Source organism: Vidua macroura, chromosome 18 (assembly GCF_024509145.1).
Source record: "Vidua macroura isolate BioBank_ID:100142 chromosome 18, ASM2450914v1, whole genome shotgun sequence".
Classification (NCBI taxonomy): domain Eukaryota; kingdom Metazoa; phylum Chordata; class Aves; order Passeriformes; family Viduidae; genus Vidua; species Vidua macroura.
Genome location: NC_071588.1, coordinates 7,112,201 through 7,137,526, shown reverse-complemented (window position 1 = coordinate 7,137,526; position 25,326 = coordinate 7,112,201). Strand labels below are relative to the sequence as shown.

General features: G+C 39.3%; 1 protein-coding gene across 2 annotated transcripts; it reads right to left on the bottom strand.

The window, feature by feature from the left end:
* Window positions 1-591: 591 nt before the first annotated feature.
* Window positions 592-25,326, bottom strand: GOLGA3 (golgin A3). 2 transcript variants are annotated; one of them, XM_053993875.1, is made up of 24 exons: window positions 25,241-25,326; window positions 23,230-23,582; window positions 20,153-20,434; window positions 19,172-19,284; window positions 18,006-18,697; window positions 16,699-16,810; window positions 16,000-16,306; window positions 15,198-15,400; window positions 14,847-14,984; window positions 13,714-13,875; window positions 12,562-12,930; window positions 12,149-12,226; window positions 10,921-11,184; window positions 10,321-10,415; window positions 9,941-10,157; window positions 9,224-9,367; window positions 8,387-8,584; window positions 7,779-7,895; window positions 7,409-7,548; window positions 6,489-6,621; window positions 6,173-6,295; window positions 5,669-5,833; window positions 5,303-5,463; window positions 592-4,864 (listed from the first exon to the last, which is right to left on the bottom strand). In XM_053993875.1, the coding sequence occupies exons 2-24, from the start codon at window positions 23,357-23,359 to the stop codon at window positions 4,657-4,659; spliced, it is 4,551 nt and encodes a 1,516-aa protein (XP_053849850.1). In that variant the 5' UTR covers window positions 23,360-23,582; window positions 25,241-25,326; the 3' UTR covers window positions 592-4,656. The 2 variants fall into 2 exon arrangements, with proteins under 2 accessions (XP_053849850.1, XP_053849851.1); XM_053993876.1 differs by having other exon boundaries at window positions 20,276-20,434.

Sequence of the window (25,326 nt, the reverse complement as noted above, 5' to 3'; positions counted from 1 at the left end):
GGAGGGCGCTGCCCCAAGGCCGGGACAGGCGGGCAGGGTTTGAACTGCACCGGCCCTGGGGACCGGGAACACACAGGCACTTCCAGAGGCCGCTGTAGAAAGGTTCCGTCCGGCTATTCACCTCAAAATGCTGCAGCAGTCTCGGATAAGCCATGAGAGAGACGGGGAGCAGGAGGCCTCTAGTGCATGAGAAGAAAAGAATTCCCTGCAGAGATGTGAACCAGCCCTCCCAGCAAGTGCAACACTCCTTCCTTAGGGGTACAGGCACCTGTACTATGTGCAGTGCAGTCACTTGGTGGTTTAAGTTGCTGTCCTTAAAGAAGAAGATAGTGTCACTTTAACTCACACTGTTTAGTATTGCAAGCAAGGTACAGGAATTTCTCTCCTTGGCATTTTAATTGGCTAAATTAGAATGAAGATGACATTTCTGCATTGTTCCATTTTGTACAATCAAACTCCAAAGGCTGACAAATTCAGGCCAAGGAATTGTATTTCTTCCCTGATGAGTTCATCTAACTGACAAAAAGAAAATATAATGGAAATATAAACATAATGAAGTTTAAGCGTGTGAAAAATCAATACGCAATACCGTTGTCTTTCAAAATAAGATTTTTTTTTCCTTAAAGGTGGCTGTACAGCATATTCAGGATCCCAACATAAAAACTGCTGCCCAAAACCAAAGAGAAAATGGTAACTCCTTCGAAGTAGAAACAACATGGGGCCCTTTAGCAAAAATAGTTTATTGCACAAAACTTTTAAAGGAATCCCTATGCACATAATTTTTATAATCAACATGCTTCGTATGATCATAAACATTAATTGTACATAGTGTAACTCCTCCAGCCCCTGGGTTATCCATTCTTCAAGAACATGGAATTATTAACTTCTATCTTTACAAATACAGCTTAAGCAGACATTACTGAATGTCATACATGGAACAGAACCATTTCATTTACAATATCCAGAACATCTTTCCCTCCCCTCGCAATCTGTGCATCTGTATTGGAAATGAGGCTGCCCAAGACTCAAGTGTTGCTCATTAGTAGGAGGCAGAGTGATGGGATGACAGCTGATGAGCATTAGTAATTCCTCTGGACAGCAATTGCTTTCACAGGAAAATACTTAAAGGCTCTGATCACAGCAATTCACATGCAATTATTCCCTCTTTCCCTACAAAGTTAATAAAATGTACATCACAAGCTTCTGCATCACCAGGAGTGAATTTGTCATCCTTAAGGTAAATTTATATTGGTAATACTACCTGTCCCCAGCACACCTTTGATGTCACAGCTAACACTAAAATAGATGTGCCACTGCAGTTCTCTCCCCCTAAGGAGGAATATATAATCCCTGACAATATGAACAGTACAACATTCATCCTGGATATTACTTTACATGTGAGAAAATCCCATAGATTTCTGGTAGGATATTGCCTCAATAAACAGTATGGGATCAGATCCTCCTGCTGCATGAGTGGATAGGGGGCTCAGCTGATTCCAATGCAGTGCACAAATATTTCCAAGAAATCTGGAAGACAACAGAATGGAGCTTTATGCAGTATTTAGCAATGCCAGAGACTCAGTAACATTTTATTCTTTTGTAGGGTTTGCTGGTCTTTGTTGTGATATTTTTTTTAAATGCACAGTTATTCAAGAGCTCTCAAAAACTCAACAGCATCTGAAAAAATAATGCTGCACCATTTACCAGCTTTCAGCAATGGGGAACATTCTCACATTGCAGTGACATTTCTCCTTCCTTAACTAGATTTGGTTTAGTAAGTAGCAATCACTGAAGAAACACAGAAAATACATTCTATTGCAGTGCTTGAAAAAGTAAAATAAAATTTTAAGAGATTATTCTTCAGATTCTCCTGTTTATTTGGCAGTGCTGTGACAGGCAGAGGGGAGACAATTTTCATTCCTACAGCTAAGTTATTTTATTGCCTAGACAGCAGAGACCTGAAGCTTTGTAGACTGAGCATGCTCAGCCTCAGGGTGAGGCTTTTTAATAAAGCAGCAATTATTTCTCTGGGTCATTAAAAATATAGCTGATGAGCTTCAAAGAAAAGGCCTTGCCTTTATCACACACTGCATGCTCCTTCTAGAAGACCTCCCAGTGACTTTTGTAACTTCACTTGGTACCTCACTAGATTTAGACCCTCTAAAGTCTCACTGTCCTTCATTTAAGTAAATGACATGGTGTTTGTAGAAAAAGCACATTGTGAATATAACAGGACAATACCCAGTGTCCAGGTACTGCCAGCAGCAGTTGGGCCAATTCACAACAGCTCCCTCATCTTGGAAAAGGAAACACACATCTAAGGCTACTTGATTGTGCAAGCTCAGATGTCTTCAGGAGCTAGAGAGAAACTGCAGCAGGATGCAGAATGGACACAAAAAGGAGAGCTGACATTCAGAACAACTAGGAAAGTTTCTAAAAATTCTGGCTTCTTTGATACCAGATAAAACCTTTATCCATACAACCACTGCTGAACTAACAGATTAGAACATAGTGGATTCTGAACTGTAGGCAATGTATTTAATAAAGTGAACAGCAACATTAACGCTGCACAAGTAGTATTTTAAATCCTGGACATTTGGTACTTTTCTTGTACTGAATATATTATTCATTACAGTTTTATTTTTTTCTTTAACAATACTGTGGTTTGGTTTTTTTCTTCCTTGAGCTTAATATACAGGCAACTTCAAAAACATGACAACAGCGAGATAATCAGTACCATTTACTCTACAAAGCAGACTGCAGCAGTGTGCAGACGTGTCTTAAGCTAGTTTGTAAAGCTTTTGATTTTGAATTGTTTGGTAAATCCATTGGATGGGCATCTAATGCCACATCAATGCATTTCTTCCTTTACCAGCTGCAAAACCTTGACTGTCAGCATCACTTGACTTTGATCCCAATAAAATCTAAGTTAAAATCCAGTAGCTGCAGGGCATGAAATCATTCAGTATAAATACTTATAGTGCAAAGTGTCCAACTGGACTAGAGCTTGAAGTGGTAGCTATGAGAAATCAGACTTTGGATAAATATAGGTGGGTTTGGGAGTTTTGTTTGGTTATTTATTTTTTGCCTTACTGCTAAACGAAATGCAATATCCTTCCCACTCCTCTGCAACAACCAAACCCAAACCCAGTGACAGCCTCTTTGCAGAAATACATGAACTAGAATTTTTTTCCAGCCTTCAAATCCACTTGTACTTAATAGTTTGGTGTTGTGTTTTTTTTTTGTAAACACCAAACTACAGTGGATATAATTGACTTGTTTTATGTTTTAAGGACAAAAACATTCTAGTACATGAGTAACCACTAAATCTTCCAAACACCCTAACACAGAATTTTCGAGTGAGGAGAGGGCTGGCTTGTCACTGCACTATGAGCCACATGGAGCAACAGGACCAAAGATGAAGGAAACTAAAGTGAGCTGCTTTAAAAATAACTTAGTCAAGGTGCTCTGCAGAGGGACTGCCACAGTACCAACACTTCCATTCACGGTGGATACCTTGGAATAGAGGGTGCAAAAAGTAGAGGGAGTCTGTGGGAGAAGATAAAGCTATTAAAAATAATAATTTTATAGGCATTATAATTATGTCTTTTAAAGTAAAAATAATTACATTTCTAAAAGCTCTGGCTTTAGGGGCTCATTTCCCTAAGCCATTTGTACAGTATGTCTAAGAAGAGCAAACTTAAACATAACATTAAAACAATGGCAGTAACAAAACCCCTCATTGTAGCCTTAACTTACAGTATATAAGCATATTAAACCAGATATTCAAAGTCAGAAAATTATGATTTTTTTCTTATGTATATATATATATATATTACACACATACTTTTAAATGGGTGTCTACTTCAAAACTTGAAATAAAAAGGTGCAAAGTATTTGTGCAGTGAAGCAAAGCTCACTACTGGCCTGTGACTGTAAGAGAAAAACATCAGCAAACATGCCAGGCAAATCTGCCAAAGATACCAACTGCTCTGCATTGCTTGTCTTTACAGTCTTGTTTCTTCTGCTATAGGTCAGAGGTCATCTTCAAAACTGGAAATGGCTTACAGTAACTTATTTTCCTTCAAATACAGATATCTATAATCTGAATTTCAAGAGTAAGAGATTATAGGAGAGACAAGAGAATACTCAGCATATCCAATTCTAAACCACTGCTAATGGTTGAACATGAGAAGAACTTATTTTTCTCTGTAGTTTGGCTACAATCCAAGATGAGGGAAAAAATACATCCTACTCCCACAAATTAAAAAAAAAAACAAAAACAAACAAGAAAACCTAAATGTTACATAATTAACAGTAATTCCTTAACAAACTCACCCAGACTGAACAAGTACATGCTTGAAACCAGATGCTCCTCTTGACCTCATTTTAAATCTTCATCTCAATCTCTTACTAAACCCTTAAATGAGCTAGATTCACTACTTGGCAGTACCCAACATGACAGAATTGTTTCAAACAAACCCTTAGAATAGCACATTCTGCAATTCCTATTCCATCAGTTTCTCAAATCAGTGCCCTTTGCTTCTACAGGCAAAAGCACAACTCTGAACACCATTTTAAAAATGAAATAAATAATTTTATAAAGATTTGTTTATATACTTAAAGCAATAGGAAGAAAGACAACTGAAAAGGAGGTTATAGTGTCAAAGCTTCCTTGTCAGTAACACTACAATTCTCTTTCTTTTCATCTGCAGTAAGAGTCTCCTGCTGGTCTGATGCAGTTGTAGAACTTGTAGAAGTAAGGTCCATTAACTTGCCCTCAATCTGAGTCCATGAAGACATTGATTCATGTACTGTAATGGTGTGTTCCTCCATCTGGCGCTGAAGGCTGTCCATTTCTTGCCTTGAATGTATTGAGAACAAAAAAAAGCCAAAATTAGCAAGCAGAAAACTGACTGCTAAATGCAAGACCAAATAATTACTTTTCTGATTTTTGACACCTACTCCAAGACTACCTAAGATATAGCTGCATACAAGAGAGAGAAATCTACAAGAAGCTTAGAAACTTAAGAGCAAAACAATGTGCTTAATTAAAAAATAATAATAGCTGTTTTTTTGCTGTGTACAATTCAGGATGGACATTTTGTTTAGCTTATTGTAAAGGCTTCTTTCACTATGGCAATGACCATATATGCAAACACAATAACAGAACATCCTACTGTCCTAAATATAGTCCCAATAAAGAATTATTTCTACAAATCCTTTTTTCTTCATGGTGGCAGCTGGTTTCCTGAAAACATATTTAAGATTCCTTAATATGGTTTAAAATAACAGGCCATACTTTAATTGCCGGAGACAGCTGTTCAGATTCTTTAGAGGCTCCTTGCTCACAGCTGTTGGTTTCAGCAGTTCTTCCAGCAAGGCAGCAGGCACTGGACAATCAGGAATCTTGACTGGAGTCACTGGATTGGAAGAGTTATTCTCGCCTTTCAGTTCTTTCCTCTGGTTAAAGGAAAAAAAAGGAGTCAGAAACACAATTTTATTTCATCAGTATAATTTTTCCCACCTAGAAAGAGTCTCACATCATGCTACCGGTACACATCTGCACTAAGGAGCAGGAATCACAGGCACATTCATGTTAGGTTATTCAAGAGCATTAGCAGAGAACTTTCCTGTACTTTACAACATGTTCTTCCTATTTAAATACCTTCTTCATCTTGCCATGCTTCAGGTCCAACTTCAGCTGCTGGTTTTGCTGCAGCAGTGACTTCATGCTGTTCTTCAGTTCAGTCACTTTAGCCTGCAGCATAAACTTATCCTTCTGAGTTGCTGTCAGGTCTTCCCTCACCATCTCTAACTCAGTCTTGATGTTCTGAATGGGAGGAGAATCAGTGTGATGTATAGAAACAGCATAAAAATTCTAGCCAACTAATGCTTTTATAATATTTTCAGTTTCCAGAGGAAACTAGAAGGAAAACATAACACTGCTGTTTGAAACAAATTTGCCATGGCAGGAAATCAGAGGTTAGGTTAAAAGAAAGTCAGGAGCCTATTGTAATGGCATAGAGGTTGAAGAAATACAAAGGTAACAGCAGAGTCAAAATAAAAATCCAGAAAAAAGTGTAAGTATGCTTAAAAAAAAAATACAGTTTTAATTATCCCCCTACAGCAATCAAAATTTCAATCCATTGGGATTGGCTTGATTAAATACCTGCAAGACAACTTGTATCCCTTCTAACTCCTTGTGGCTGCGCTGTTCAGTCATGTCCAGCTGCTGCTTAAGTGTTTCAATTTCTCTTTCTTTTCGTTCTACTTCCCACTTCAGGTCTTCCACCTACCAGGGGAAAAAAAATATAATTGGAATTATCTCCAGTGCAATCAACCACAAAATCTGAAATATATTCTTATGTCTCATTAAAATCTTCTTAAGAAAACCTAGCAAAACTTTATTAAATATGCTGAATTAAAGACAAAGTCATACAATGCAATAGAAATACAAATAAACACAGTAAGTGTTCACTTTTTACCTCTTGGCTTACTAGAGGCTGTTCACTAAGTTTGTCATCCAGGTTCTTCTGCAGAACTTGGAGCTGAGACCTGGCTTCTGCCAGCTCTTGCTGGAACTGAGATACCTCCTGGGAATGTTTTTCATCCTCTACCCTGCACAGCAAGATTAACAGGCACAGCAGTTACTCAATCTGTTCTTTGGAAGAAAAACTTCACTGGGTTAGCCAGTTAACTACAAATGACACGACTGTGCATGGAACCTGGTTTAATTACAGCTTTGACTGAGGGCTTTGCCAGCACATTCATAGAGCAAGAGTTAAATCACAAGAAGATTTTATGGAAGATATGTATAAATAGTAAATATTGAAAAAAAATTTATGAAATTCTTGAGCACTGGTAATAGTCCAATTACAAACAACAGATTATGCAGAAAAAAAAAATAAAACCCTGTCTGCAATTTTGCTTTGTTTTTGGAGGAATAGGGTTAAGCTTATATCCATTTTCATGTAGGTCTGATAATTTCTTATAATTTAAGTAAAAATTTTATGTATGAGCAAACTGAATTTTAATACATTGTGGAACATAGTCAATAAACAAATTAATTCTCTAAGTAGTTCCTCAGGGATGTAAAAGAAAAGAATAATAGTATATATAAAGTGTTAATCCTTACTAGCAATGTGAAACAGTAGAAGCGTGTGGTGAAAGTGAAAAAAAAAGCAGATAGTGAAGCCTAAAAACAGTGTACCTCACGTCTAACTGAATTATAAAGAGAGAAAAATGCAGGTATTTGCTCAGAATCCAAACAAGCATCCATGGTCAGGTTCTACTGAGGAACATTCAACATAGTCCACCCCAAAGGGGCAAACCCAAAAATTCACTGACGTATGGCTTTTTCAGAGGATTTGTTTTAATTACTGTTCTTTTTGGGATATTTACTTACTGCAGCTTGTCCACCTCAGCCTGCAGGGCCTGGACCAGCAGCTCTTTGGCATGGAGCTCCTTCTTGATCTCGCTGAGCTCCAGCATTGCTGCCCGGTGGTGTCGCCGGTTGTGGGCTGCATCCGCTTTGGCTGCTGCTTCCTAACAGGACAAAAGGATGCAGTTTTACTTTGTTTTTCCTCTGCAGGTGAATCATAAAGGGAGCTTAACACAGGACACAACAGAGGAGACATCAACTGATCTTTCAGCCACTGGCCATGCTGACAGACTCCCTGCAGGAAGCAGTATGTTACAAAACACAGATTTCATTTCAATATACTTTTTAAATACCTTTAAATCACTTTGTAAGTAAATAAAAGATGAGCCATTACCTGCTTCTGAAGGTCTTTAACTTTTAACTTTTCCTTCTCTAGGGAAGCCTGTAAAGCTTGAATAAGTTGTTGCATTTGCTGATCCTCTTCCTCCTTCCGCTTTAGGACTGCCTGAACCTGTAACACATCATAAAAACAAATGCACGCTTTGTGTGTGCTCACTGGAAGTAGAGGAAATATAAACACAAGCTAATGCAGGGATTGCAGAACAGCTCTCTGCTGTTCACTGATCATTCTTTCCACACAGTACCTTCAGCCTTACAAGCAGCTATGGTTAAATGGTAGTTCATTGCCTATGTCCACATGAATGTATTACTACTGAAATAAAAATTATTTATCTCAATGAATCCATGTGTAACACATATGGATTTGGTATGTTCCAACTACCTACACTTTCACTATTGCAAATATTGTAGTGCAATTTTATTAGTTTTTTTTTCTAAAGAAAACTCTGTTTAGTGCCAAGTCCCATTTCTGATCTCTTGATCAATCCCCATACTGACACTGTTACGCAACATGTGGGGGACCCAGAGCTGGAGAAAATGCACCAACTTTGTATCATATGAGCCAATTCCCTTCTGAAGTTATTACACCAAAAAGTCAAATACCTGTAAATTCAGCTGTACCAAGTCTGCCTCTCTTTTTGCTAATGCTGTTTCAAGGATATTATTGTGTTCCCGCAAAGCAGCATTGGACTGGCTGAGACCTGTAAGTTTTCCACGTTCATGTTCCAGTTCAAGGGCCAACTTCTTATTCATTTCTTCTAAACGTTTTATCTTCTTCCTGAAGCCTCTAGATTCCTGAAGCTATAGTCAAAGAAAAACACAAATCAAACAAACATAATCAAACAGCTTCAGGCTACCATCACAAAAAAATTGTGAGTTAAACTCATTAAGTATCTTGTTTTTCCAGAGTGGGATTTCTTTCTTCTTTTCTTTTTTTCTTTTTTTGGATGAACATTAAATACTAAGTTCACTTTGGTATTTTTTCCTGTTGGAAGACTAAAATGCTTGCTAGAAAGAAGAATCCAGGAGTACTGTTCAGGTGCAGATCCAGAGTAGTTGATACATATATTTTTTTTGTGCCACTCTACAACTGAACACCATCACCTGGCCCTCAGCGTCACTGGGGTCCATGACTCCCAGTAGTTCCAAAAGCTAATGGTTCATGTATCCTCACTGTCTCATGACCAGACACAGCTGATATCTAATACAGGAACCACTCTTCTCTCTCATCCTCTTTCCCTATAGGACAATGACTCATGGAACCACAAAGAACCAGCACAAGGCAACAAAATTTGCAAGTACCACTGACATGATGTTTCCTATCCACGATTCTGATTTTCTCCACCGCTGGAATAAAATTTTGGTACTAAAATTTTTCCCTGTCTCTCAGGCACTTTTTACTGTTCTATGCCCATCTACCAAGCAAATTCAAGCAATCACCTCATCCTCAAGTTCCAGCACTTTCTCTCTGTATTCTTCAAGCTCCTGGCTGGTCAGTGAAATCACTTCTTGCAACTCTTTTTCCAGCATCAACTTACTGCTGCTCACAGCTCGCAGTTCTGTTTTCAGAGCTTGGATCTTCTCCTAAAGACAAAGGGGTCACATGTGATTAGTGCATCACCCATCTTCAGGAGTCACTTCTGTTTTGGTTAAAAAGCCTGCTTCTCTAGCAAATATGAAACAAGGTGCCAGTGTTTAATTTAAAGGTTTTGCTCAGAGCTTTCCACCTCTGCATCCAGCTACTGCTGTTGGTGTATTTGATATCTTGTTCCATTGGTTCAAGAAATTGGAGCTTCCCTTAGTAATTTTCTTATTACAGGCCTAACATGTATAATAAGCTATGGCTACCTTGAAAAACTTTTAGCTGTCAATGAGGAAAAAAAGCAGTAAGAGCTAGAATCTTGGAAAACTTTCAGATACTAACCCTTAAAAAAAATTAAACAAATCCACAAAGAAAAACCAACCAACAATAAAAATTTAATCAATAAATCTAGCTTGCCAAATCACCTCTCTCAAACATAGTTAAAGAAATTCTCAGTCCTCAGAACCCTTTCTTATCTAGCTTTATTTTCCAAATAGTTTCATCACTTCAGGGTGAAATAGTATTTCAAGACTTACAGCTCTGTCTTTGTACAATGTCAAAGGACATCTGCATACCTGAGCAATCTGGTCATTCCCACCATCAGTAATTTGTGCTTTTAGTTTGCTCAGCTCTGCCTCAGCAGATTCCTTTGCAGTAAGAGATTCCTGCAGCCTCCGACTCAGAATGCTGACTGCATTCTCATAGGCTTTGTGTTTTGCTTTCATCTCTTTCTGAGCACTCGTCAGGTCTGACCCGAGACGCTTCATTTTCTGTTTCTGCTCTGTAATGGCCCTGGTGTGAAAGGAGAAGAAAACACCAGGTGAAAACAAAAGCTGCTTGACAAATAGTACTACAAGATCAATTTTTCAGATGACCCAACAAAATCCAACATCTGAAAGCCAAATATGAAACCCAAATGGTGTAGTTGTTTTGTCTGTGCTAGAAGAACACTTACTTTTTTGCTTCTGCTTGCATTTGTTCTACTTGTTGTTTTAATGCCTGATTTGCCTCAGTAAGAGATTCCATTTGTTCCTTATCGAACTGCAAAGACTTAACGGGAAGGAAAAGAAGACCCATGAGTGTAAGAACAAAAGCATGTTTGCTGTGTATGTTTGATTATAAAAGAAAAATAATGAAATTTCAAAATTACTGCCATCTCTAAATATAAATTGCTCTCCAGTCCTCCATATTCTATTTTCCCTTTTATTTTCTCTTTAACTTTTTCCTTTGGGGTCACTGCTGTTAACACATATGAAGAGTGTTTGGATTTTGTTCTCAGATGGAGTTCACTTTAGGACCAAGGAAACTGTTTCCACATCAGTCTTCTACCACTCCTGTAGCGCTTCTCCCTACTTATTTACATGAGATTTTAGTAAGCAGTCATGCATTTACAGAATTTTGGTAGGTATATGTTGAAATGTCTAGACTATTTTAAATATATAACCAAGAACATTAACTTGCAGGTGGTCATTCTGTTTATTTGCAAAGTTAACAGAAACAGCAGAGTATCCTGGATGTAACACTGTCCAAGTTCAAAGTCTTACACCTTCCATACCTGTAGGCGTGTTTCCATATCATCTCGTTCTTTCTGCACTGACTGGAGGTGATTTTCTAGTTCCACCATCTGCTGGTGAACCTGAGATACTTCCTTCTGTAGTTTTGAATGCTCAGATTCCAGTGACTGTTTCTCCACTTGGATTTTCAGCAGCTCTCGTTTTATCTCTTTCAGCTCTGAGTCCAGCCGCTTCTTTGTAGCTTTCAGCTCACTGATGAGCTGGTCCTTGGAACTCGCATCTCGTCGATAAGCTTCCACCATGACCTTGCACACAAGAGTTTCAAGAGGACAATGTCACTTCTGTTTCAGCTTTGCAAATCTTTGACTAATTTACTAGAAAGTATTTACTGATATTATTTTTGCTTGAGGGAGTGGGGGTGTCATACAAACCAGCATCAGCTTCTGTAAGATATTTACTCTGGTTCAAAGGCGTTTATGCAAGCTCAGATATCAAATAACAGTCCAAATTAGCAGTTTATTAAATGAAGCACCTTAGTGTTCTCTGCAGTAAGGAATACTCTTCTTCACATTCTTTATGGAAACTGCATTATGTGCCATTTTTAAAAACCAAACTAATTGTAAAATATTAACCATCCTACACACATAATTAGCAACTTTTGCCATGAGAAGAGGCCTTAACTATGACTGACAGTTTAAACAGCCTTCCCAAACTTAAACATAACAAGCTAAAACAAACTTTGACATTAGGTTAATAAGCAATCAAGCAGCAAATTAATGATGCTGCCTTATAAATAAGACACATATATATGCAACACTAATGACATATCCATTTCAAATTAGTCTTTCAAAACTGTGTAAATTCGGAATAAAATTTGCAGTAAAGCACTTATTTGCCATCTAATTACTGAAGCAACTGTTATTTTTCAAAGCTGCAAGGAAATGACAATGCTTGAAGATTTACATGAGTGCTTTTGCAAAAGCAAACCTAATCAACAAACCAAAGAGAGGTTTTCCATGGAGGATCACTTGGCAAAGGCCGAAGCCCTATCAAAGCATGCATTTGTTGATGGATCAGCTTTCACATTAGTTACAGACAGAAATTCAACTGAAATTTATACAGTTTCTGTATTTTAATGTCACAAAGGTCTGTGATACAAAAAATAGATTTAAATATCCTCAAAACCTCCCCAGAAGGACATGCTTTCACTGTAAAAAAAAAGTGTATTCCTTGGGTTTAGGTATCTGAAATTTCTTTGGTTTTACTTACCTTCTGCTGAAGGAACTGTTCCTTCACTTTTTTAAGCTGTTTTTTGATGCTGGCATTTTCTTGTTGCAGATTTTCCACCTGCCAGAGAGGGAAAAAGCAAACACTGCTGTATGTGCCAAATGTCATATTATACCTGATTTCTTCAGTGAACTTATCTGTCTGATTTTTAACAATTGCCTAATCTAACAAGGATGCTGTTTCTGACTAAGCATCTCAGTGGTTAGATAACACAGCATTTTATACAGATATACATTCACCAGGTCACCACAATGGGAGCCAAATTACTGCACAGGAAAGATGTTTGGCCCACAGTGCCACAGAAAAGAGCACATTACAAAATTACTACCCACACTGTGACCTGTACTCCAAATTATTGTGGTTTAAAACTGGTAAGATTTCAGAAAGATCATTACCTGGCTTGACTTGACTGCCATTTCTTGCTTCAGCTGCTCCAAGATTTGTGATGTTACTTCTGTACCTTCTCCAAGGCGTGCTGCCCCTTCATCAAGTTGCTCTTTACTTGCTTTTGCTGCCTGCAGAGCCACCTCCAACACAATCTTCTCGTTCTGCAGATACTGGATTGTGTCATCTTTAGAAGCAGCATCACTCTGGAGCTCTTCTAGGCTGGCCTTCAGTTCATCATACTGTGTTTGCAGGTCATCCAGGGACTGCTCTTTGGTGTGCAGCATCTCTTGGGTTAGAGTCAATTGCTTCATCAGGTCGAGGTGTTCTTGCTGCAAGGATTCAAGCTGCAGATCTCGCTGATGCAAAGTCAACTTGGCCTGACAGAAAATATTTTAAGATTAAATTAATACAAAACAAAGGTTATCTTTTCAAAAGCACTCTAATAAAAATCAAGTTTTTATAAGTATCAAGTAATTAATATTTTAGCCTGTAGGGGAAAATAACAGAAGGTGAAAATATTTTTTAACTTTCCTAGGCCACTTGTATTTGCTCTGTTAATTGTATCGACTGCCTCGAGCAGCATCTGTTACCTTACAGGCTAAGCAATGGCCAGAATGACAAACCTAAAATATTTATAATATTCATTGTATTCAAGTTTTACTTGAAAAATGTGTCCACAGTAAATTCAGGTAAATTCAGCATTATTAATACTACCATATCATTACATGGAATATAGTACTGAGCTATCACATACTTCATGTCACTGCAGCCCTTGACATGGTGCCTACAGGAGGTTATAAGGTTAAAGCAGGGCTCTGTAAGTGTAAATGTATGTAATGATATCCTGACTGCCTAACAACTTTGAACATGGATCTGTGGTTCTTGTCTATACTTACAATAATCACATACTGAATTCACTAAAAAAACCCCAGCATCTGGCAAGACAGTAGTTATGACATTTTTAAAAAGTATTATTACTGACATGGCTGGAAATAAGGCCTTTTCACCTGAGCAGAATGACTTTAGTATGCACTTCATTTTTGCAGCAATCTTTCAGGTTTCAAAAAGAAGTTTAGAGCTTGGTATCTATTTACTATTGCTTTTTCTACCAAACAAGTATTTCCCTTGGAATTCTGGGAAGTTGATTAACAGCAGTCTACCTGTTCCAATTCTTGCTCCAATGTTGCTGCAGAATCAGCCATTTTCTGAAGCTGTTCTTTCTCATCCTCAAACTCCTCCAGTTTTCTCTGCAAGTCTTCTTCCACCATAGTTTTAGCCTCCTGGATCTGCATGAAGGCAGCTTCCTGATCTAACATGTCAGCCTGCATAGAAAAAGCATGGAATCAACTTCTACAGTTTCAATGGAGGGGAAGGAGTGGGAAAAAGGAAAAAAAAATAGGAAAAGAGAAAAGTAAATTATCAAGAAAATTTGTAGAGAAGAAACACAAAAATAATTCTGATGTCTGCCTTACACACCTGTATGCCTTTACTGAAGTCACTCATTCCTATACTTAAAACACCTTAGAATAATAGTGAATGTCTTGCATACTTGTGACAGTCTGAATGCCTATTAAATAACACCTTGTCCTTTCTCAGTTGATGAGCAAGACATGAAGAAAAAGAATCTTTATTAAAATTAAGATGTTTGGGAAAATTCTAAACCAAAAGGGATTCCTTAGATGCTGTAGCTACTCAGGAAACAGTCCTGTCACTTATACAAGCTATCAGTAACACTGCAGATGGGGCGCTTCCACTAACCTGCTGCTTTACTCTCCTTTGAGACTCAGAATCAAGAATGTCACTGAAAATCAGAGGATTTTAAGGTTCTAAGAGCTTTGGAAGTGACTGTACTGCACTTCAGATTTTACCCAACTTTTCTTACTGGAGGGAAGGAAGGAAGGAAGGAAGGACAAACCTGATCACTGAGCAATTTCACACACTTAAAAAGCACATTGATTTAGATTAATTTCCAATTAAGTTTCCTCTTGAACAAGTTCATGGATGGGCAAAGGACAGCATTTACATTTGCCTTTGAAGTTCAATTAAAAACAAATACCAGAACTGAAAATGCAAGTATCACCTTTGAATGGGAAATATATGGCCTTGTTCCCTCTAATTCTTCATAATGCCACACAAATTTATTCGCTCTGAAATATTTACTGCTTTTACAATGCAGGATTTGAACCAATTCATAAGAATTCTATATTACTTTGCCAGAATAATCTTGATTTTGCAAAACATAAATACACAACCCAGACAGAACATAACTCACGAAAACCATCAACAACCATACCTCAATATTTTGTAGTTGTGCTGCAATACGTTCCTTTTCTTTAATGGACCTGTGCTGGGTTTCAGTCAGCTGCTGAGAGAGAGCCACATTCTCTAGTTTGAGATGTTCCAACATCCCTGCTTGAGTCATCTGCCCAGCCTAAAGGAAGGAAAAAAACCCACAGATAATACCAACAGAATTTAAAAGTTTCAGGAAAAAAAAAAAACATGTTGAAACTGTTGAGTGCCTTATTTCAGTTATTTCATGGCACTGGTGCAGTCAGGCCACTGTAGAAGGCCACTAGGCTGTCCTGTGGATAAAACTGACAAAAAAGAGATTCTCAGTTCTCCCATATGCAATAAATCACAATACCTGTATATTGGCCATCTCACTCTGCAGCCTGACACGGGCCTCCTGTGCCAGGACCAGCTGCTGCTGGTACCACTGCCTCACATTTTGGAGAGATGTGATTTCTGTTTCAGATGCCTTCAGCTTGTTGGTCAGTGTGGTCCGTTCCAGCTGCACCTTCTGAAGCTGGGTCTGCAAGGAAGCCAACTGCTGTCGCAGGTCATGAACTAGAAAAACAAAAATAAAGAACTTTGACTAACACACCCCACTGTGCTATTTTTATGCACACTTTTTCAAGGATTATTGCTGTATTTGTAATTTTATCTATTTTTCCTTAACTGTTGAACAAAAGCACATATGCCTAATTATATAAAGATTGGCTTTTCCTGCCAAAGTGCTAGAATCCAAAGTACCAGGTCATAAGCAGAATAAAATTAAACTAAATGAATCACTTCTGTAAGCATTCACAGTTCCTTAGAGGCAGAAAATATGAACTAACTAAACATCAGGAAGTAGGTGTCCTGGCATGTAGAGTCATCATTACAAATCAGCATTTGTACAATTTTCCAAAAAACAACTAGGCCACTGTCTAGACTAAATATCTATGCCTCCCTCTCCAGGCTGGCAGTAGCAGCTTGCAAACTGTGACACTTCTGTGACACAAAATCAAAACCAAATCAATCTTAAAATTGAGGCCATTTTATTAGTATGATGTCAAATAAACACAAGTTTAAATTTCTTCTTCTTCTTGGACTTCAGAATCAAGTTGAAATAAAATGATTTATGGAACAACAAATTTTAAAGACTGACATTTTCATCATCCCACCTGTACTGTCTCTGGTGAGAACATTTTTTTGCATATCTTCAACCTTCTGCAGGAGTCTCTGGTACTGCTCCTCTGCTAACTGTAAATCATTGTTTGAAGAAGCCAAACTGGCATTCTTTGCTTCCAAGGCATTTTGCAGGTCAGCCATTGCTCGTTCCAGATCCCAGCAAGACTGCTTTAATGTGGCCACTTCTGAGCTCAGGGATTCCTGCTTCTGCTGGCTGTTTTGGCTGTGCTCCATCTGTGCCTGAAGCTTCATGTTCAAAGCTGCAAGTTGGGCTTGTAGCTCAGTCTTCTCTTTGAGAGCCTGAATGTGTCCACAAAATAAAAATGAGAAAATATATTAGTGGCTGACTAAAAAAGATGCCCAGCAATGTGGCTTTGATAAGGAGGCACAAAGGAGGTGTCTCATGCTCTGGAGCTGAGATTCCCCGTCTCTCTGTCCTTATCTCAACCCATGAGCCTTTCACTGTTATTTCTTCTCTTCCCTGACCAGCTGAGGAAGAGAGGGACTGAGCAGCTTTGGTGAACACCTGGCATCCAGCCAGGGTCAGCCCACCACAGCATTCTTGTAAAGCACCTCATTCAACAATGTTTTTACAAAACACAAATCCACAAGTAATGAGCAAGAGGTTCTTGAAAATTAATTAAAATATTATTTTGATTTTCTGAATACAGAATTCCAAATTCATTTTCTACCTGATTAGCTTCTAGGGAGAGTGCTTCTAGTTGCCCTTCAAGTCTCATCTTCTCCTTCATAACCTGCAGCATCTCGTCATGAGTTCCTGCGATAGAGCTTTCCATAGAAACACTGGAGACAGAGACAGCACAAGCACAGTTAGAGGGTTAGAATATAGCACTTGTCTAGTTGAAGAAAAGTGACTCTGAAATTAAGGGGTACTCAGAATTCGTGTGGCTTAGACTGTATGACATTTTTACTGGTTTATGATAGATCCAGAACACAGTGTAACAACCTCTGTTAAAAAGAGAAGGAAATTATATTCATGCTAAGGCTTTATACTTTAGTTTCCTGTACTTGCAGCAACTAGAACCTAGTGTGGCAGCATATATTTGTTATTTTTCAGAACTGCATTGACTTCATCAAATTCTGTATTTACAGATCCCATTTTAAGTAGACAACTGGACGTGATGGGATCACAAAAACTTCACAATTATTCTCATAACTGTCTGCTTTAATGTGCCTGAGACATGTCATCAGCTGCTGCAAAAGAAGGAATAAAGGTATTTGGCATAAGGGATTCCTTATGCTGATTCCTTGCTGTACAGCCAAGGCATCTGGAGAAAAAGATCTTTTCTCATTACCATAAGAAATAAATCTAAGGCAGAATAATCATCAACAACTGATTGCACACCTCAACATATTTGGGCATGACACTTTATTCCAATAAAGCAGGGGGAAGTATTTTCAAAAGTCGGACATATAAAATATGCATCTGCAGAAAACTGATAAAAAACACACATTGTTAAGGGCTTCACCAGTTATGCACTAGCTTTCTGAATCAGTTTAATACCTGTCATATACACATAAGCTTGGGAAACTAAATCTCATTCTCAAAGGACTGAAGAGGATAAGATATCTAGGACAAGACTCTTGGCATTTCTTAACTATGTGAGGTCTGAAAGGTACACGCACAGATTAGGAAAAAGACAATACTAAATATCATTGAGACAGTCAAATCTATACTTTCAGACTTTATAGACAAAGGCTCATGAGTGATTCAGTGAATAAAGTCCTTTTATACAGACAGAAACAACTGCTTGCAGTACATTTAACACAGACAGTGGCAAAACTATCTTTCTCTAAAGATATACTTAGTAAATAGGTACTCAAGTGAAGCGACCTCTCCAGTTCTTTTAGAATTTGTAAGCTACTAACAGACTCAATAACAGTGTAAGTTAAAACTGGATCTAAAGTTAGTAGGAGAGAAAAGTAATAGGCTGCCTATTCCAAGAAAATATCATTAACTAACAATAGATATTCTTACCTGCTAGAAATACTGTCTCTCCTGCTCCGTACCTCTCCATTAACTTCTTGCTCTTGGGCCTGATGCTCCACTGCTGCAGCCTGCAGCACCTCACTGATGGAAGGAAATTGCCCCATTGCTTCAGGATGTATCTTCTGGCCATTTATTGTATATGGAGCATCCTGTTTGCCTTCTGCATTCTGTGAACTGCTATACAGCCCTTTCCCTGACACACTGCTGTAGGTAGAGCTGTCGCTCTCATTTCCATCCAGCCTCATTCCCACTTCACTCCCATCAATCTCTGAAATGCTGTCTCCTGCCAAGGAGGAATTCTCTACTCGATCATCCACGTCAGAGGGCAGACTGATCTCAGACACAACTGATGTTGGGCCACTTCTGCTTTGCATCAGAGCTCCCCCAGGTAAGTCAGTAGCCACAGAATTCCCAGTAGCATTTCGAGCATCTGAATCTTCAGTTCTGTAGTCAGCCAAGGACCGAATCTTGCTGGCCTTAGATTTTGAGCTTCTTCTTTCTTTTGAGGATGCTGGAAGTCCCAAGCTACCCAGCTTTGGCCCCCTGGGGACGCTGGTCCGCAAAAAGGAGTATTCTTTTGTCATTGCTACAGTGCTGGCTCTTGGCAGGATTTCTGGATTTAACATCAGCTCAGGATCCAGGGTGCTGGAGGGACGGGTTTTGGATGTAGACTGACTCGACTAAAAGAAGCAGAGAGTCAACAATAAATTCCAGAATGTTAACTCTGAAATAGCATCAAAGACTTATTTTGCTGTAGCTTAAGATATAAAGCTCTACACTCTTACACATATATTAAACATACGTCCTTTCATAAACAAGGTGAATTATTCCAGCAATCAACCCTATCAAGCTTCAGTATATAGATGTTGAAAATGTTCATGTGAGACTCCATAAGGTAACTGAAAAATATAGGTAAAATTGAACATTTAGGTTACTTTAAGTTTGGTGTCTGTTTTTTCCTCCCCCATTTTAAGTAGCACAAAATGGTACATTACTGATGAGGTAACAGAACCAAATCTTCCTGTCCAGAATAAAAAAATGCTTTCTCTCACTTGAGAAAACTACTGAATGTTTTAACTCAGGGAACAGAAATGGTAAAGTTTTTAAGCTTCTCAACAAAACACAATCTAGAAGATGTGTTGTGTGGTACTCACTCTTTCTTGGTGTCTCTTCACTCGGTATTGTTTGAGCTGTTCTTCCAGACGCCTTCTTGCCTGAAGTCTGATTTGTTCTTCATTTTCCAATGGCAGTGAAGACTCTACTGAGCCTGTAAGGGAAAGGCATCTTCACAGTCAAACGGAAAACTCCAATGCAGATAAATGGGATGCAAAAGGTAAAGACCCCTTCTACCATCAGCAACATGCTTCATGCTTAAGCAAGGAACAAAAGGAAAGCCCACTGACATGCACCTCAAATGACCCTCTTCAAATACATCCTTGTGTAAGCACTGGTAAAGCCTGTGGACTTCCACTGCTGAGGTTGCAAATGCTATAGTTCCTCCACAGATGGAGATAACAAGAGATTATACAGCAAGAAAAATATTGCTGTCACTTAATCTCACCTGTCCTGCATTTCTGAGAGTACTAAAATTATAAAACTAAGCAAGACCTACACAGTCCACTCATTCCCAACAAGTAGTGGAAAATGGTTCCCTAGATATATTTTCTTACCTTTTATTAACTCACATTAAACCTTAACTCACATTAAACCTTTCCTGTAAGTAAGGCTTTTAGACACCTTAATATAAAGGCTTTCCCTTCTCCCCTCCCTTCATTGCACTTCTCTCCTTTTCTTTTTTTCTTAGCTTAAAATCACCTGGTTCTGCTGTTCTTTTTTTTTTTTTTCTTAATGTCACCTGTTACTCCTAATAATCAAGATTAGAATAGCTTCAGCCCCAGAAAGCGTGAATTCCCCTCCAGCCAAGAGCCAGTTTTAAACGGTAAGGCACTTGCCTTAGCGGTAGCAGAGGGTGGTTTAAAGAAAGAAAATGAATTGCAGTTCTAAGTAAAAGTTTACTGCAAAAATAAGGTTTAGTTCAAGCTTAAATGATGTTACAGAAGTCCAGAGCCAGGCTCAGAGTAAAAAGCTTTATGCAGCAAGAGAAAGCAGGGGCACCACCATAAACAGATGCTTACACAATTCAGTTTCTTGCATGGGAAGACTGAGTTTGAGAGACTGCAAAGCTTCTTTTCTAAGAGCTATGCCCTCAGCACTAGTTCCCTGAGACTTCCTTAGGCTGTCATGGAAACCAGTCACACCTGGGGATGACTCTTCACCCTGCTCACTGCTGGTAGGATCAAAAGATCCAGGAGAGTCAAGGCAGAGCGACTCTGGCCCATTCTGGCAGGCATCCACTTTGCTGTTTATCTCCAGACTTCCCTCTTCATTTGGCACTTGGTTGATGTTATTACTGGTAGCTGGAAAAGAAAGTTTTACTGAGCTACAACTTCAAGCCACTTAATTTATCTTCACAGCTCCACCCAAATACAATGCCAGCACTACTGCCTTTACATTGTATGAATATAGAAACTGCTACTGACAGCAACTGGCAGGAGAAATTTCATAGAGAATTTTTGATTCTTTACTTTAAAAGACTAGAACAAGTACTTTTCATTTGCTTTACTATGTTGCCTTCAAGCAGGACCTCAAAAGTCATCATAAAATGTATCTTCAAAACTTCACAGAGGTTTTTAAATCTTGTTAGGTTTAGAAGCATGAAACACCGAATGTAAGGAACTCTGAGGGACAATCTACTACAAGTAAGCCTCAGCAGCTGCAGGCCTGTGCTGAATGATTCAGCTCTTTGATGTGCAGCTGGGCACTGGGGAGAAAGCATTCACCATCCCAATTTCCAGCCTGGCCCAAGCAGTTTCTCAATTTTAAACTGAGCTTACATTTTTTCAAATAGGATATCTTCATCAAAAGCACAGTAGCAAAGCTCATGTGCATCAAAATAATAAACCTACCAATTAAAATGCAATTCAAGAACCACTTCAACACCAATTCTATACCCACTTACTAATATTTTTCTTTTCCAGCAGGAAAAAAAGCATACTCAAACCCAGATAAACATTTCACAGGTTCATACTCTGGATTTCTCACACATTTCTATTTCACTTAGATGGGGACTACTAATATTTATGAACCTGCTGTTGCAAAAAACCTGTGTATCTAACTTTAAATTAATTACTATAGATCTCAAATGAGCAGAGCACTGAAACAGCCACTGCCTTTCTGTTCATTCCCACACCATGTTATCACTGAAGTAACTGCAACTCACTGGAATAACATGCAAGATTTAAAATTTTTTCCCTAAAGATGGTGGAAAATATTTAACATTTATGAACACGAAGTATTTGCAAGTGCAAAAATCAAGTTCCCACCTCTGCAGTGCATCTTTCCTCAAGCCAGCTCAGTGTGAACCAGCAAAGAGGAAATTGAATGAGGAAACTGAATTGGGGTAGAAATATAAAGCTTTCAGACTTAGGTTGCCAAAATCCATCAGCTCTATGATTTGAATCAAAATACTTCTGAGTATCTTATCTGTCATGCAGACAACATTTCAGGCCATTTAGCCTTAACCACTTCTCTGATTTATATCATTATGTCTTCACAAAAACAGTTGCAGGCATGATGGAAGGGGTGAGTTCAACAAGGATGTAAAGGAGGACAGGGAAAGACTGCTTTTTAATGACGAACATTTTAAAACCAGAATAATGGCAAAACCAAATTTCAAATAGGTGTCAATGCTAAGAATAGTCACAAGAAGCCAAAAATAAGAAAACAGATCATACATTCAGAAATCTTGTTTCTGCCCATCTCGGAAGCTGCATCAGGTTTATACTTTATTCACATTTTCTCTTCCCAACAGTGAGTGACATACATATAGCAAAGGGATGCTGGAGCAAAATTCTGGAGGAATGGTTTCCTGGCAACTTCCTGAGGCCAGGAGACACTCACAATCTAAACACTCCTTGAACTAAAGTAATTTAAGGCAGTAGTGTCAATACAGCTGCAGTCTTTTTAGAACAATAGGCAAGGAGATACAATTAGAATAAAAACAGTAGAAAGACACACAATCTACTTGTAAGCCACAATTCGACCGTGCAGCACAAGAGATGACAGGAACGTGTGATCTCCCGCTTCATAAAAGATGAATGAATCATCACCTAACTACACTCTGCCACTCTGATAACAGGCAGAGTAAGAAAAGCAAATAAAGTGTCAGAGCCTCCTCTCTGCTGCCTGTGACAAGGTGATAGACCTGTGGTACCAGAAGGCCCCCACCTCATGACGTCACCTCCTTTTACATAAGAAACCACTGTGGTTTTGTGTATCTACGCAGCCACAATGTACACACCTCTCCACCCAGCCACCCCCACATCCAACATATCCTCAGACTCCTGCCAGGAAAACATGGAAATTTCATTTCAGTGCAGGGAAAATACTTTCACAATGAAAGCAGTTAAATACTGGAATGGGCAGGGAGGCTGATGAACCTCCCTCTACAGACACTTTCAGAGTTCAACAGGACGAGGCCCTGAGGAACCTGATCTTGCTCCAGAACTAGGTGTGCTCAGTGCAGCAGGTTGGACTAGATAACCTACACAGCTCCCTTCCAACTCAAGTTTGATTCTATAATCTATTCAGATAGTGGACTCTAAATAGCTTCTCGTAAACAGCTGCATGATTATTTTATTATAGAGCTTGTCTACATATAAAAATTACTTTGAGATAAATTGGAGAGTACATGCCAGCATCTCTCTTTCATAAAGGGAAGCAGAGCCAGACATTTTGAGTTTTGCCTAAGTGATTTAATTTATTAGAAAGATTTCTTCTGCCAGAATAAAGTACTCCAGTGACAAGCTTACTCTGGAACAGTCATTTCAGAACTGATCGTTCTGGAGAGTTTCAGGTGTACACTCTTGGAAATATCTGAAGACAGACTAACACCCTGAACCACAAATACTGACCTGACAGCTGACAGTATTTAAGTTAATAGTTTCATTTTGCTTTCAAAAGAACAAGCTGTATAGCTAAAAAACCAGTTATACCTACACACAGAGCTATAGACTTCACCAAACTTGCTTAAAACTGCTGTACAAAGAATTCCTGACCCCAAGGAAAAACTTCACCTGAACAATAACACAGATGATTATATAAAAGCCTGGGCAAGGCTAGGAAATTATTTGGTATATTTAAAATAACTTACTGTTAATCTCATCTGTAGTAACTAGCTGTAACTTGGCTTTACAATCCGAAAGTTCTTCAGAGCTGCTGGGAGCCCCATTACTGCTTCTGCTCTCCAAGTGAACATCCTGCTGGACAGATGAGGAGTCCATGGTAAAAATTATCCAGATCCCTGGAAAGTTCTTCTTCTCAATAAGTTGCCACCAAGTGAACTACCAAGTCCTGTTTCTCTCCATGAGCAAGAACAGCATCAAGTTGTCACACAAGAGCACAGTTCTGAGCTGTAGAGCTGTTGGTGTGCAGCAGGCAGCTGCTAACTCCACATCATGGAAACAGCTCGCAGCCAAAGTCGTAATCACCAAGGAGCTGCATCCTCTAGAAACAAAATGCAGCGAATTTACAAACATTTACAAACATAGGGCTCTTAAAATAGGAGTTAAAAATAAAGTAGTTCCCACAGACAGAACCAGGACACGTGGTAACAACAGAGACAATGAAATATAACCAAGTATCCCGATCTGGGGATAAAAACTGATCTGTTTATGCTCACTATTTTAGTAGCACTGATACACTGCAGAAGGATGCAACAGATATTTAGCAAGACAGCTTATTTAGAATCATTGTCCCTTTTAATGGAAAGATCTGTTTGGCCTCTGCTTTAAGAACAAAGCCAGTAACAGAGTAGTATTCTCCTCTGTAAATTACAGTGTATATATATGCAAACATACCACATATTTAATTTAAAGGAATGAGTTTCAATATATTTTGTTAAAATGAAGTACTGAATTCAGATTTAACTTTTTAAAAATTAAAATACATCATTAGTGTTTACTTATCTGCAGAATAACAAGTATGAATCATTATACAGACTCTGAACTACTTATTACAGCACAAGCTGGCAGTCAGAACACGGCCTGGACTGCAGCTCAACATTGCCTTCTCCTATGACCAGCCCAGAAAAGAATTTCCAAACAGTTTATGGAATTTGCAAATGATTCTTCAGGTATTCCAATCTAACCTCTGAATACCTAATCTAACCTCCGGGGTGGGGGGGAGTGTTCGAGGATGTCAAATCAGGAATATTTTGACTGTATTTTTACATGAACACAAACACTTTTAACAACATTCCTTCCATCTCTCCAGGGAGCACTTGTGTAACTGTTTCCGTGCCACACTGCCCTGGTCACCCTGCAACACCACCATCACCTCCAAAATGTTACTGAAGCAGCAAACAGCTCAGGACTCACAGGAAAACACGGTTATGTAGGTGATCCTTACAGAGATGAGCTGTGAAGGATCCAGAAACCTGCAGCACCTTTCCAAACGGGAAACCTCCCCCAGACAAACAAAAAAAAATTAATATCTTCACTGTGATTTCTTACTAATTTTTAAAGACTTTCAGTATAATAAAGCTTTCCATAAAACTCCTAGGACTGCCACTGTACAGCAAACAGATGCTACGTGACAGGTTGCCATGAGGAATCACAGACAAAAGGCAAGCAAGATTTTGGCTCCTTACGCCTTGTCAAAATCCAGCCAACAGAAGACGGTTTGTTGTCTTTGTCATAAAATGCGTTTAAATGATCAAGGTGATGAAGAATGACTTTCTCCTGTACAACCCATTTCCAATATTAAACGCTGGAGTATTCTGGCCTCCGAGTCCTTTCGTATCCCTGTGTTGCGCACAAGCACACACACACATAAATGTAGGCACGCCACGAGAACACAGCAACGAGCCCACAGGGAAAGAGCTGTACGAAAGACACCGATTTTGCTTAAAACACCAACAGCCATGACAACAACGGGTCCCCGGGGAGGCACCGGCAGACACGGCCGCGGGGTCTCTGGGCCGGGCACATCCCGGGCGCCAGCAGAAGCAGCGGGAGGCCCGGGGCCGCAGCCCACGGAGCCGAGCCCGGGCGGTTCCTCCCGGTCCCCGGCGCAGCCCCGAGCGCCCCGCGGCCTGAAGCGGCCCCTGCCCCCGCGGCCCGAGCCGCCCCCGCCGCCCCCCATCCCGGCCAGCCCCCGCAGACCTGAGGCCGCCCGCCCGGCGCCGGCTCCTGCCCGAGACGTGGCGCTGCCTGCGCCGGGAAGGGGCGGGCGGGGCGGTGCAGCGCGG